The sequence below is a fragment of the Hibiscus syriacus genome, unplaced genomic scaffold, assembly GCF_006381635.1.
Source record: "Hibiscus syriacus cultivar Baekdansim isolate YM2019G1 unplaced genomic scaffold, ASM638163v2 tig00020682_pilon, whole genome shotgun sequence".
Taxonomy (NCBI): Eukaryota; Viridiplantae; Streptophyta; class Magnoliopsida; order Malvales; family Malvaceae; genus Hibiscus; species Hibiscus syriacus.
This window is the reverse complement of record NW_024062499.1, coordinates 556,500-571,738: the sequence shown is the minus strand read 5'-3', so window position 1 is coordinate 571,738 and position 15,239 is coordinate 556,500. Positions and strand designations below refer to the sequence as shown.

The 15,239-nt window shown below is 35.4% G+C and overlaps 1 protein-coding gene across 1 annotated transcript; it reads left to right on the top strand.

The window, feature by feature from the left end:
* The first annotated feature begins 393 nt into the window (after positions 1–393).
* LOC120209897 (pre-mRNA-splicing factor SYF1-like) lies at positions 394–4,842 on the top strand. Its single transcript, XM_039208784.1, has 5 exons — positions 394–2,096; positions 2,291–2,475; positions 2,709–2,879; positions 3,441–3,893; positions 4,274–4,842. Exons 1-5 carry the CDS (start codon positions 611–613, stop codon positions 4,706–4,708), a joined length of 2,730 nt encoding a protein of 909 aa, XP_039064715.1. The 5' UTR covers positions 394–610; the 3' UTR covers positions 4,709–4,842.
* The last annotated feature ends 10,397 nt before the right edge of the window (positions 4,843–15,239 follow it).

The window sequence follows — 15,239 nt, the reverse complement described above, 5'->3', positions numbered from 1 at the left end:
AAAAATAGAGTTTATGATCATATTTTATATTAATTATTATATAGAAATATTATAATTATGATTTTAATTTATAATTATAAAATTTCATTTTAATTTTAAATATTTTTTATTTTTAATAAAATTAGCTATTTCTATATTAAGAAAAACTTTATCAATAGTTGAAGTGTGAATAGGTAATATTGTATAGATTAATGGGTCCAGTCAAATTCACATATGGCTTGAACCGTTACTCGGTCCAATGTAGCATGTTTCATGGACTTTGGGCCTTTTGGTAAAATATTGAAGCGGGTTACACAAAACCCGTTTGTTGCTATATAAACTTCATATAACCCGAAAACCCACTGGATCCAGCACGACGCAATCACTGCTTTTGGTGGGCGCCATCCCCATACCCATCCAAATCCAATTCGTTTCCCCTTTTTCTCATGCTTGAGGATCGGGATTTCTCCCAAAAGCCCTAGCTTCTTCCTTATCAATTACCAAAGGGCTTCTCCCAGTTTTAGGAATATCTGCAGAGGTCTCCACTCAGGTCAGTCAAGCGGTTCTTTTGCCTAGATTTAGGGTTACGTTTTATATATTTCTTTTGTTTAGTTTTGTGATATTTTCTTCAATGTCGCTGGCAAAGGAACTATACCCATCTCACGATGACCTCCTTTACGAGGAGGAACTGTTGAGAAACCCCTTTAGTTTGAAACTCTGGTGGAGGTATTTAATAGCTAGATCAGACGCCCCCTTCAAGAAAAGATTCATAATATACGAGCGAGCCTTGAAAGCTTTGCCTGGCAGTTACAAGCTTTGGCATGCTTATTTGCGTGAGCGTCTTGAAATTGTTCGTAATTTACCTGTTACTCACCCTCAATATGAAAACCTTAATAATACTTTTGAGAGGGCGCTTGTCACAATGCATAAGATGCCTAGGATTTGGATAATGTACTTGCTGACGTTAACTGAGCAGAAGTTGATTAGTAAGACACGCAGGACGTTTGATCGAGCGCTTTGTGCATTGCCTGTGACTCAACATGATAGGATTTGGGAACCTTACTTAGTTTTCGTCAGTCAAAAGGGTATCCCCATTGAGACATCGCTTAGGGTTTATAGGAGATATTTGAAGTATGATCCTAGTCATATTGAGGATTTTATTGAGTTTTTGGTGAATTCAAGTCTGTGGCAAGAAGCAGCGGAGAGGTTAGCATCTGTTTTGAATGATGATCAGTTTTATTCAATAAAGGGTAAAACTAAGCATAGGCTGTGGTTAGAGTTGTGTGACTTGCTCACAACTCATGCGACAGATGTTTCGGGGCTCAATGTGGATGCGATAATCAGAGGTGGAATTAGAAAGTTTACAGATGAAGTTGGGAGACTCTGGACTTCACTTGCTGATTATTACATCAGAAGAAATCTGTTTGAGAAGGCAAGGGATATTTTTGAGGAGGGAATGACGACTGTGGTTACCGTGAGGGATTTCAGTGTCATATTTGATGCTTATTCACAATTTGAAGAGAGTATGGTTGCTCTTAAAATGGAGAACATGGATTTGAGTGATGAGGAAGAAGATGTTGAAGAGGATGAAGAGGACATCCGTTTGGACATTGCTCTATGCAAATCAAAATCAAAGTTTGAGAAGAAGATATTTAAGGGGTTTTGGTTACATGATGATAATGATGTTGATTTGAGGTTGGCTCGGTTAGAACATTTAATGAATAGAAGGCCCGAACTGGCTAATAGTGTCCTTTTGCGCCAGAATCCACATAATGTGGAGCAATGGCATCGTAGGGTCAAGCTATTTGAGGGAAATCCCACCAAGCAAATATTGACATACACAGAGGCAGTTAGGACGATTGACCCAATGAAAGCTGTTGGAAAGCCCCATACTTTGTGGGTGGCTTTTGCAAAGCTATATGAGACTTATAAAGATCTGGCAAATGCTCGTGTCATTTTTGATAAAGCTGTTCAAGTAAATTACAAGACTGTTGATCATCTGGCAAGTGTATGGGCTGAGTGGGCAGAGATGGAACTGAGGCATAAAAATTTCAAAGGGGCGCTGGAGCTGATGAGACGTGCCACAGCTGAGCCTTCTGTTGAGGTCAAACGAAGAGGTAATCCCTGTTTATATTTCTTGAAACAGTGGCCTCTGATTTGATTGTTTCATTATTGCATTGCTTCATATCCTTTCCTTTTTCATCTCATCTTAAAACCTTTTTCTTTTCTTTTCTTTTTTAAATGAGAATAGTATCATCTATAATACCTTATATATTTGCTTCTTTGGTCTACTTTTTTTTCTCGTTTGCAGTGGCTGCTGACGGTAATGAACCTGTTCAGATGAAGCTTCATAAATCCTTGAGGCTGTGGACGTTCTATGTAGACTTGGAAGAAAGTTTGGGTACTCTGGAGTCAACTCGAGCAGTTTATGAGAGAATACTGGATTTAAGAATTGCTACTCCACAAATTATTATAAACTATGCATTTTTATTGGAGGTAAAGTATTTCCATACTTGTGTAGCATTATATTATCATGTTTGTTACAACATTATAAATGTTGGGATTTTGGGAGGTAAAAGTGATAATGACCACAATGTTAGATATCAAAAGGAGAGAAGGGCACTGAGTACTAGATATCTGAACAGATCACCTTGGATTTTGGGATGACCATTCCGTACCAAACACCTCAATATGTTCTGTAGACTAACAAGGATTCTAAATTGTTGCAGGAAAACAAATATTTTGAAGATGCTTTCAAAGTGTATGAAAGAGGTGTCAAGATATTCAAGTATCCGCACGTGAAGGATATATGGGTCACTTATTTGTCGAAGTTTGTAAAGAGATATGGGAAGTCAAAACTGGAACGAGCAAGGGAACTGTTTGAGCATGCTGTTGAAACCGTATGCATATTATTATCCTTTCAGACCTTTAGGCAGACATCATTATTGCTGAAGTATTATGAGAATGGCTTGTTTACAATTGGCTTGATTTACATTTTATGTAACCGAAGTAGGTTTAAGGTCACGTATTACATTGTAGTCATTTAAAGAATCTGTAGCCAAGATTAAATGCTAAAATGTTTCTATTGTTCATGGTTGATTTCAAAATTTCTGCTTGGTCACTAGACAGAAATAGATATTTTTGCCAAAATCCTCAAATTTTTAACTTTTATACTAGTTTGATGGCATTACTCGGTGTGCCTTAGACTGCATGAAATAACAATTGTTAGGTGATTGCTATGCTGATAGGCATAGGTTTCGAAGCTGTGCAGTAATACGATTATATGGAACCATGAATTTGGCTGTTTGGACTTTGGAGACCTTTATAAAGTATATGATCGGCTTTATTTTTTGCCACTCCTTTTTTTTTCCTACCCGAACTTTATATTGGACTTGAATGATGCTGAATTACCAATGTTTTATGATAATCATTTTCATATCAATTTTCCTTGATTTTTCCAGGCACCTTCTGATGCAGTAAAACCCCTTTATCTTCAATATGCCAAGCTGGAGGAGGATTTTGGGCTAGCAAAGCGAGCTATGAAGGTCTATGATCAAGCAACCAAGGCTGTTCCAAATCATGAGAAACTCGGCATGTATGAGATTTACATTGCCCGTGCAGCTGAGATCTTTGGTGTTCCAAAAACGAGAGAAATTTATGAGCAGGCAATAGAGTCTGGTCTTCCGGATAAAGATGTGAAGACAATGTGTTTGAAATATGCAGAGTTGGAAAAGAGCTTAGGAGAAATTGACCGTGCCCGTGGAATATATGTATTTGCATCCCAGTTTGCTGATCCACGCTCTGATGCAGATTTTTGGGATAAATGGAGGGAGTTTGAGGTGCAACACGGAAATGAAGATACCTTCAGAGAAATGTTGCGGATTAAACGGAGTGTGTCTGCAAGTTACAGCCAGGTAAGCGTCTTGTTCTTTTTATTTTCCTTGCACACAACTCAGGGGGACAGTTCTTCTATTTACCGTCAGATATGTCCCTTGTAAACTCAACAACCGCATTAGTATTTATTAATTAGCATAAGCTCTACATTGATCAGCTACCAACTAAGGATTAGATTTAATTCTATAGATTCTGGCTACCTTGAAAGGATGCCATTTGTTGCTATGGAATTGCGGTCGACCTCGATATTGCGTAAATTGATAGATGTTTCTGAGTTAACATGCATCAACCTATCAGTTGCATGTATTAATATATATATCTGCTTTTATACTTTTTAATGTACAATCTTTGCAACTTTTTTCCCTCCAGTTTGTAATTCTCACTGTTTTTGTTTTTCCAGACACACTTCATTCTTCCAGAGTATCTGATGCAGAAGGATCATAACATTGATGAAGCAAAAGACAAATTGAAACAGGCGGGTATGTCCGAGGATGAAATGGCTGCTCTTGAGAGGAATTTATTACCCGCTGCTGATAATACTGTTTCCAAAGACAACTCTAGGAAAGTAGGGTTTGTGAGTGCTGGAGTTGAGTCACAGGTGGATGGTGGGATGAAAACAACAGCAAATCTCGAAGATATTGATTTGCCAGAGGAAAGTGACTCAGACGAAGAAAGGGTTGAAATTGCTCAGAAAGATGTCCCGTCTGCCGTGTTTGGAGGTGTTAGAAAGAGGGAAGATGGCGATGACATTGATGCCTCTGCTGCCAAAGACAAGGGTGGGAAGGGACTACTGGGTGCACTTGAGCGAATCAAAAGGCAGAAGCAAGCTCAGTAATACCTCTACATATTCAACTCCTACCAAGTTATCTTTGATAATTCGATGGAACTAACTCTGGAATTTTCTGTGCCTGTTCTTTAGGATTTTGTATATTTGGATCATAATCATATCCATTTCAAGTTTTGGATTTCTTAATTTCTCGCCCCCCCCCCCCACCAAATGTGAAAAAGAATAAAAATGACAACAAATAATTTTTCACGCTCATCAAACACCCACACCGAAAGGTGGTAAAGTACTGGAAGGAGGTGAATTGGAAGAATTGATGATTACCAGATGAAGTTAACGTTACCATTTTTCACCTCAAAAGACCAGCAATACACTTCTTTTGCCTTAAAGCTTGACCCTTAAAGATGCTATTATGATTGCAACAAGTGTTTTATGGCTCAAATGATTATACCCTAATTCCGTAGGCTACTTTCACTCTCAGTTTCCTAATATTACAACATCAATATCCAACTTTGGTTAAACATACAAGTAGGCATATGGAAACGAAATTTTGATCGTTCTCTCACCTCTCCATCTAAGCAACATAAAATCAATTGGTTTATAATCAAATCAAACCCTAATCTATTTTCCTTCTCAATTTAGAGGCGGAGAGTGTGTTTCAATGAGCCGACCAGAGCACATCTGTTATGGGTTCCAATAAATCCAACCCTTGCTACTCAAGGGCCGAGCCCTTACAATAATTATAGGTTGACAAGCAGACAAAGACTTAACCCAACCCTGCACTATGGTTTTTTCTTTTCTTTTTACGTGGAACAAAATAACTTGGAAAGATATAATCAGTTAAATAAATACTTTCTTTGAAAAATAAACTCAAAGCATCGCGAGTGTTTTCTATGCTATTTTTGAAATTTACTTCATTTCTTTTAATTGAAATCAAGATTTAATAACAATGCTTTAGATGGTAGCTCTCCTTTATTATACGAAAGTGAAAGGAATTTCATACAATTATTACCGGATCTAGACTACATCTTCATCACCAAGCTTTAATTTAATATTAGTAATTACATAAATCGAACTGTGAAAATGAGGATTTTGTAGAGCCAGAGCCATTCATTGAAACTTGCCTTGGTTTACAAGACACTATTCATTCCTAGTATTAACACTCAAACCACCAAAAACATAACCTACCTTTAAAATAGTCTCCAACCTTTTAAAACTCATTGGAGCAAACATATTCACATAAACTAATCTAATCATAATTATGAGAATTAGTGGTTAACTCCAACCATTAACCATCTGTAGACAATAGCGAGTCGAGGCCTGAAGGTAATCGATTAGTATTAAGTTTTGTATTTATTAATGGCTAAATTACACCAGTAGTCATTGAGTTTTTAGGATATTTTCATTTTTAAGTTGTTTTTATTTTCACTATTGAATTTTTAAAATTTACATATTATTATTAAATTTTTAATTCTCTCTTATTGTATAGGAGTAGTCATTGAATTTTTAAGATATTTTTATATTGATTATCAAACTTTTACTTGTATTATAGTCATTAAATTTTTTAGTTCAATTTCATTATATTTACTAGTTGTAGTTAAACAATATCGATGTAACATATTAAAGTCTTTTTTATTAAAAAGTCTTAATATTTTAGATTTGCAGCCCCTACAAAAGCCTAAATTTATGATGAATGGAGTGATCATCGATCAATCTTAACAGTAAGAAGGTTTTATTTAATCAAAAGATTAAGATATTTTGATTTTGAGTTGATCTGATGATTAATAATGGTGGATAAAAAGTTATAAATTTTTAGTTTATATTAGATCATTTCATCATTGTTTATGAGATTGTTCGATGGTTTTTCTAGTAAATAGGATCATCAAACTTCTCATTTTTTTTTGGGGTTCAATCTCATTAGCTAACCCTATAATCTTCTCTAATTCCGATCAAAAGTAACAAAAAAATTTATTTTTTTGTTTATCACTGTTAACTATTATATGAACTTAAAAATTTGATCGTCAGACCAACCTTTTAATCTTTTGACCAAAAGGATTCCTCCGACTATTGGGATTAATTGCCTATTATTTTGTTCACAAAAAATTGACCCTTTTATTGTGACCATAAATATGAAGTCTATTATGATTTTTTTGGGGAGAAGACTTTAATATTACATGCCAATATTTTTTTATTACAATGACCGTGATGAAAACAAATTAAAAGTCCAATTAAGGGTGAATAAAACTAGACTTAACTGAAAAAATTAATTTTAATCAAGGTTCAATAAATTGATCATATTTTAACTTTATATTCAATTTGTAATTTTCACAATTACGACAACGTATAAGCGACTAAGTACTAATTTTTGGGTGTTGTGGGGGTGTTTATCTTTCCCCACTTGTAATCGACTCCCGGACCCATTAAATTGAATTTTTGGTAAACGTAGACCAATTGTTGTATTAAAGAAGACGATTTTTCTTAAAATTGTTTTAAAAGACGTTTTAGGTATTCGACCTACCTAACTCAAAGGTCGATGGCGACTCCCATCCAAATTAATTCAAAATTCCAAAATTTTCCAAATAAGTCATAATTGTTTTTTAAACCTAATTGTTTTAAAAAAAATGGTTATCACACAATCTCTATACAAAATGAACATAAAAAAAAGCATAGTATTTCGTCTCTTCCAAATATTCCAACACAGACTTGCAAGAAGATTATTCCAACCCTGATTAAAGATTGAGAAATTTTCATTTTCCTGCAAGTTCATTTTCACCCATTGATAGAAGGAAAGTTTACAGAAGTGCATGATTTTTGAATATTGCATTATTACCTGCAACCAAATAGGCCTAGCAGCAGTACATTCACGTAGAACATGTTATAAATTAAGATGTGATTCATTAAGTTACAAATTAATACACTAATAAATATAAATATAATGCATACTTTTTAGATTAATGCAATCCCTAAAGATTTGGAAGGCAGAAAAGAAAAACCATTCCTTTTGGTTAAAACGTGCGTCGGGGAAGCGGACAAAAGTGTATGTCCAAGTTGCATTCCAAATGTTTTAGGACTAAAATTGCAAAGGGTAAGATAGAGTTTAGTCCAGTAATCAAAGTCTATAGATGAAAGCAGAAGGAAGTGCATGGTAGTTTTCAAGGGAAAAAGTGTATGAATGAGATTTGAATCAGAAAATTACGGACGTCACCAAAGAAAGAATATTTTGACCTTTATATTTTTGGGGATAAAAAAATGTTTGCTGCACATGTGGTGTGCGTATGCATCACAAAGAAATAATGGTAGTAGTTAGTCAGTTTTATTATTTATTATTTTATTTTGATCAATTGGTTGGTTCGTCATTCTTTGTTCATAAAAGAATCTCTTCCTCTGCAAATAAACATCCTATAGTTTAGTATAAAATAAACTATAATTAGTCCATCCTATGAACTGAAACCAGTTGTACCAATAACATAATCACACAGGAAACAAATGATAAATCGGAGAAGCATCCTATTCCCTTCATGACCTAAGATTATAGCAATCCTTATAATTTGATTGATTATCATTGGTTTAAAGAGCAGAAGAAGCTTAGTCATGACCCACATGGTTTATGAATATTGCTCTCAAAAGATTCTGTAGAAGTAATAATTTGATATAAAAAATAAAGGGAAAATGTTTTTGGAAAAAATTGAATTTATTCAAAGTTTTCATCTAAATAATTCAAAGTCCAATCAAAACCTTTTGACTAGAAGTTTCGAAACTTCTACAAGAGTTTCGAAACTTTCCACAACAATATAGTCCAAAAAGTTTCGATACTTTCAAGAGTTTCGAAACTATCTCAAGAGTTTCGAAACTTTCCTTAAAATTTCGATACTTTGGCTCCAACGGTCAAATTTTTCCAATGGCTTTTTCGAAGAGTTTCGAAACTTTCCCTAGAGTTTCGAAACTTTGTGTGCAGAAAGTCTTCCAACGACTCCAAACCATCCCAAACTGCTAGTAACTCATTCCAACATATAAAAATAATTTCAAGAAACTTGAAGAAGGTTACATAACACCTGTCCAAGCATTGATCATCAAGAGAAAAGTTTTCATTTTTCATTCTTTGTTTTCTCTTGTAAATAGTGTGTTTTAGAGAGCTAAATTGTGTAAACACCTACCTTGTAAGGGTTTTTCTTGTTTACATCTTTCCACCTTTGTAAAGGGGTTTTGGTTCTAGCTAAGCCTTTGAAAAGCTAGGGAGTTTGTAAAGCTCATCTCTTTGTCCTTGAAAAAGAAAGAACAAATTAGTGAATTTGTTGGAAAATTCGAGCTTAGGTAGTGGATGTAGACTTCACTAAGGAAGTTGAACCACTATAAATCATTGTGAAAATTTTCCTATCTTTTTACTCCTTACTCCCTAAAATTTCAAAAAGTCAATTCACCCCCTCTTAGCACATTTTCAATTGATCAAATGAGCTTCATCGAGCCTAACAATTGGTATCAAAACGGATCACAAATCGAAGGTCTAACAACCTTGTGAAGATCCTTGAAGGCTCCTATCAATTTCCTAAAGCAATCGAGAAGATGGTTTTTTCCTCCGGCGCTTACTACATCGAAGATTCTCAACCAATTAACAAGACACCCTATTTCAATGGAGCAAATTATGCTTATTGGAAGAATATGATGATGCTCTTCATTCAAGCTACCGATCTAGATGCTTGGAGCTCTATCTTGACGAGTCACTCTACTCCAACTAGAGCTATGGCGGAATAGAGTGAATAAAGAAGAAAGAGTTTCAACTCAATGCTAAGGCCATGCACATTTTGTTTTGCGCATTAGTCCCGAATGAATATGGAAGAGTCTCATCTTGTTTAAATGCCAAAGAGATTTGGGATAAGCTCCAAGTCACTCATGAAGGAACCAATGAAGTGAGGTAAATGAAAATTGGTATTCTTAATTACAGCTACGAGAATTTCAAGATGAAACCGAATGAAGATATCAAAGCTATGGCGGATTAATTTTCTATGATAGTCAACGGTCTCAAGGGGATATTGAGAGATCATCCCTAACGAGAAGCTTGTTAGGAAGATGATATATTCTCTTCCAAAATATTGGCAATCGAAGAAGACGGCGATCATTGAAGTGAAGAACTTAAAAACTCTATCACTTGATAAACTTATTAGCCCCCTTATCGCTCATAAGATGATGGAAAAAGAGGAAAAACAAGAAGAAGAGAAGAAACAAGAAAATAAATAAAAATGTGTTTCCTTGAAATCCTCTACTCAAGATGAAAACACCTCAAGTGAAGAAGAGGACGATGAAGAAGAAATGGCCAAGTTCTTCAAGAAATTTCAACGATTCAAGACATCCAAAGAAGACAAGAAGCATGAATCGAGAAAGAAGAAAGGCCCCCCAATATGCTTTGAGTGCCAAAGGATGAGACATGTCCATGGTTTTCAGAACCGGACCGGTTAGCAAACCGGCCATGCTACCGATTCCCTGGTTCAACCGGTCGAACCGGTCTGACCGGTCAGAAGAACCGGACGACGTCATAATTATTAAAAAAATTAAATAAAAATACAAAATATATTTAATAAAAAATAATTTTTTATATCACAAGTCATATTCAAAGCAAGTCATAACATATATAAGTTAAAAACCATAAAATCAAGTAAAACAAAATGATTCAAATTAACTACAACATAATATTTAAGGTAAAACATATTAAATAATAAATATAATTATATAGCTATAATTAAAAAATAAATTTGGGGCTAAAAAAATCATAACAAAATGATATTGTTTGGTTTAATTTTTTAAAAAAAACAATCCCACATGGCTAAGAAACATAGAAGAGCATCCCAAAAGTCTAAAGAGAAAATATGAAAACAAAACAATCCCACATGGCTAAGAAACATAAAAGAGCATCCCAACTAACTTCTATAAATAATAGAGGTAATTTGGCATTCAAAATCATGCAGCCTTTTGGTGAGCATTGAGTGAACTATTCTTTCACTTCAATCAAGCTCGAATTTTAGGCTTCAATCGAGCTTCTAATTTTTTTTTGAGTTCAAGCCTTTTTGAGTTCAAGTTTCAATATTATATTTTGAGTTCGAAGATTTTCGAAACTTTCCCCAGAGTTTTGAAACTTTGTGTGCAAAAAAGTATTCTAAAGGCTCCAAACCTTCCCAAACGGCTAGTAACTCATTCTAACATATAAAAACAAGTTCAAGACTGTCGTAACCGTCTTTCGGTTGGGCCCAGAATTGGGCTTCGACTTGGTAAAATTGGTTAGGAGTCGCCACCGATCATTTATTTTATGAAAAATGGGTTGATCAGATACCTTATTTCTTACCTGATCTGTGTCATACCAAAGATGTGTCGGATTCGGGAGTCGGTTACATTCAATGAAGGATTAGCACCCTTGAACTGCCCTTTCGGTACTATATAATCTCCAGTTGTCTTTAATTTAGAAAAATATAAGTTTAAATTAAAAGGTAAAATAACGATCCAAATTACTTATTCCTGATTAATTGAAGATGTATCTTTTAAAAGACAAAAGACGTGTTAGATAAAAAATGAATATGAATAAATAAAAAATAAAGGAAAAAAATAAAAGAGAAAATAAAGAAATGAAATAAAACAATGAGTGAAATAGAAAAATAATAATCATAACAATAATAATAATAATACGAAGAAAATATAGAATAAAAATATATTAAGCATACATATAATAATAGGCTTATAAATAAACTATTAAAAATATGTAAAATGATAAATATAGTACAAAATGATCAAATAAAAATGATATATATATATATATATATATATATATTATAAGATGTAGTAGTTAAATAAAGAAACAACCCAAAAAAATAATAATTAAAAGTAATATACATGTATTAACAATAGGTGTATAGACAAAATATGTAAAAATATGTATATATGTATAACAAATTAAATAATATGAAATAAATAAAAGTAATAGTATAAGTATTAAATTGAATTTAAAAACAAGTTGGGTGGCTAAATTGAAAGAAAATCAGAAAAAGAGATCGATTTACAGCGAGATTGGGGCCAAAATAGAAGTTTTCAAAACGATGTTGACCAAAACAGAATTTCCCATTTTTCACGAAAACACGCTGACCCTGGGAGTTACTGGGTCGGGTCGCGCGGGTCATATGGTTTCAGTATTTAAGTTAAAAAATTTAAAACCCCTCATTTTCTTATCATCTCCACGAGAACACCCCCTCACTCACCATTTTCTCTATTTTGTTCATCTTCAAAGATGAATGCCGCCGTGGGGTTCATGTGAGCCCAGAAAAAGGCCGTCGAGCACTGCCTCACCGTCACCGCAGCGCCACCGAGATGGTGGCAAAATCTCAACTTTTCAACACCATTCAAAAGCCCATTTCATCCTCGTTTTAAAAATCCCCATGGTTTCCATCCCTGTAGAGAAGTCTCAATCTCCAGTTGCCTGTATGGAATCTTGATTTTGGAATCTTGAAGTTTGGATGCCTGGTCTTGTATTCTTCAAATGTTCAAATCTGATGTTTGTTTTTTTATATCCTTGATCTGGGAAATGCTTCTCGACCATCTCAAGTATATGCATGAGCCTTGATCGGCTTCCGAGTACCTGTATTTTTCAATGAATCTTTGTACAGTAATATGCGAATATCTTTTGCATAAGTAAATAAATCATTAAGTTTAAGCTCAATCCAAGATGCTCAAAAGGAATTGGTTTAGAGAAAAATATTATCTTTTATTTATGAGGAAAAAAGAACAAATAATACATGACAAACGTTCTGGAAGATAAAGACATTATGAGGTGTAAAATGAATGTCTTAGATCTCAATAATGTGGGCACTTCCGAGCTGAAAAGCCGTTAGGTGACCTTGAATGCAGCCTTTGCCAAATGATCTTTGAAAATACGACAACATTCAAGAGAGTGCAACCTTTCTCCGACTCGTCGAGTCTGTGGAAAATTCAGATGACGGGGAGTTTCAACTGTCTGGATTTCTTGAGTTGTCCAAATCGCCCTATCAGGTTTTCAACTTGGACCCATCATTGGTTGCAAGACGCCCTTTTCGGGTTTTCATCTTGAACCCACCTTATTTTGTTCTTTTTCTTTTTTTTTTAATTTTTTTAATTTAGGGTGCCCTTTCGGGGTTTCACCCTAAACATTTTTTTAGTTTTTGTTTTTTTTTTTGTTTTTTCCCCTTTTTTCTCCACATCCAAATTGATGGGATGTGGCAGTTCGGGCCTGTCCATTTCAGCCAAGATAAGGGCTCCTCCGGAGAAGGCCTTTTTTTACGACATAAGTTCCTTCTCAATTTGGCATCCATTTTCCTCGAAAATCTTTCTGGGCTGGCCAAATTCTTTTTAGCACCATATCTCCTTCACGAAATATTCTTGGGCGCACCTTCTTTTCATGTGCTCGAATCATTCGTTTCTGATAGATTTGACCATGATGAATGGCTTTCAGTCTCTTTTTATCTATCAGGTTTAGTTGATCATACCGGGATTGGATCCATTCTGCATCATCCAGTTTGACTTCTGTCTAGACCCATAGTGACGGGATTTCTACTTCGATGGGCAACACTGCTTCCATTCCATAAGCTAGTGAAAATGGAGTTGCCCCAGTCGAGGTTCATACTGAGGTTCGATAAGCGAACAAAGCGAAAGGTAACTTCTCATGCCAGTCTTTGTAGGTCTTGGTCGTTTTCTCCACTATCTTTATAATGTTTTTGTTTGCTACTTCTACCGCTCCATTCATATTTGGTCTGTAAGTAGTAGAATTGTGATGCTTTATGTTGAATTGCTCACAAGCAGCCTTCATCATTTTATTGTTCAAGTTTGTAGCATTACCAATAATGATTCTTTCAGGTAAACCATACCGACATATGATCTATTTCTTCAAAAACTTGCAAATAACGGATTGAGTGACACTGACATAGGAAGCAACCTCTACCCACTTGGTGAAATAATCTATGGCTACAAGGATGAAACGATGATCATTCGAAGCCTTCGGATGGATTTGCCCAATAACATCCATGCCCCACATAAAGAAAGGCCATGGTGACGTCATGATATGAAGTGGATGAGGTGGAACATTTATTTTATCTCCGTAAATCTAACATTTATGAAATTTTCTAGCATAGTTGATGCAATCACTTTCCAGTGTGGACCAGAAATATCCGCATCTCATTATTTGTCTTGACATCATATGTCCATTTGCATGTGCTCCACAAACTCCATCATGCACTTCTTCCACTATCATTTTTGCCTCTTCATCATCAACACACCATAACATAACTTGATTATGGCTTTTCTTGTACAAGACTTCCCCGTCAAGGATGTATCCAGCTGCCATCCTTCTAATGGTTCTTTTATCGGTTTCAGTGGCTCCCTCTGGGTAACTTCGATGCTTGATATACTGCAAAATGTCGTAGTACCAAGGCTTAGTGTCCTTTACTTCTTCAATCTGGTAGCAATGAGCCGGGTACTCATATGACTGCATGTCAATTGGCATCATTTCAGACTCCGAGCCAACTTTGAATGCGGCTGCCAAGGTAGCCAAAGCGTCAGCCATTTGATTTTCTTCTCTTGGCACATAGTGGAAGGTGACTTCATCGAATTCTTAGAGCAGATATAGTATCAGCTTCAGATATTCCATCAGTTTTATATCTTTGGTTTCCTATTCTCCACGGAGCTGATAGATTACTAATGCTAAATCTTCGTATATTCACAAGGTTTTTATATTTTGCCCCAGTGCAGCTCGAATTCCCAAGACACAAGCTTTATACTCTACCATGTTATTGGTACAATCGAAGTTCAGTCTGCTGGTAAATGGGTAGTGACTCCCTTCTGGAGAGATTAGTATTTCCCTGATGCCATGTCCTAATGCATTTGATGCCCCATCGAAATACATTCTCCAGGAACTGTCTATTGAAGTACTTGTTTCTTCTAAGAATAAAGCCATCAAGTCTTCGTCTAGGAAATCAAACTCTAATGATTCATAATTCTCATCGGTTCTACTTGTTAAGAAATCTGATATGGCACTTCATTTGATTGCCTTCTGGTTCACGTACTCGATGTCGAATTCAGACAAGAGCATCTACCATCGAGCTAACCTTCCAGATAGAGCGGGTACATCCATAATGTATTTTAGTGGATCTAGCTTGGAAATCTTCCAAGTAGTGTGATACAACATGTATTGTCGGAGTCTTTTTGTAGCCCAGACTAGAGCATAACAAACCTTCTCAATAGGAGGATATCTGACCTCGCAATCGGTGAACTTTTTGCTTAGATAGTATATGGCTCTTTCCTTTCTTCCAGATTCATCATGTTGGCCCATGACACACCCCATTGAGTTCTCGAATATGGATAAATACAAGAACAGAGGTTTGTCTGGGATGGAGGACATTAAGATAGGAGTATGAGACAAGTACTCTTTCACCTTCTCGAATGCAATCTGACAGTTTTCATCCCATTTTATAGGGTTATTCTTTCGGAGAAGGCGAAAGATTGGATTACCTTTATCGGTTAACTGAGATATGAACCGAGCTATGTAATTCAATCTGCCCAGAAAACCTCAGACCTCTTT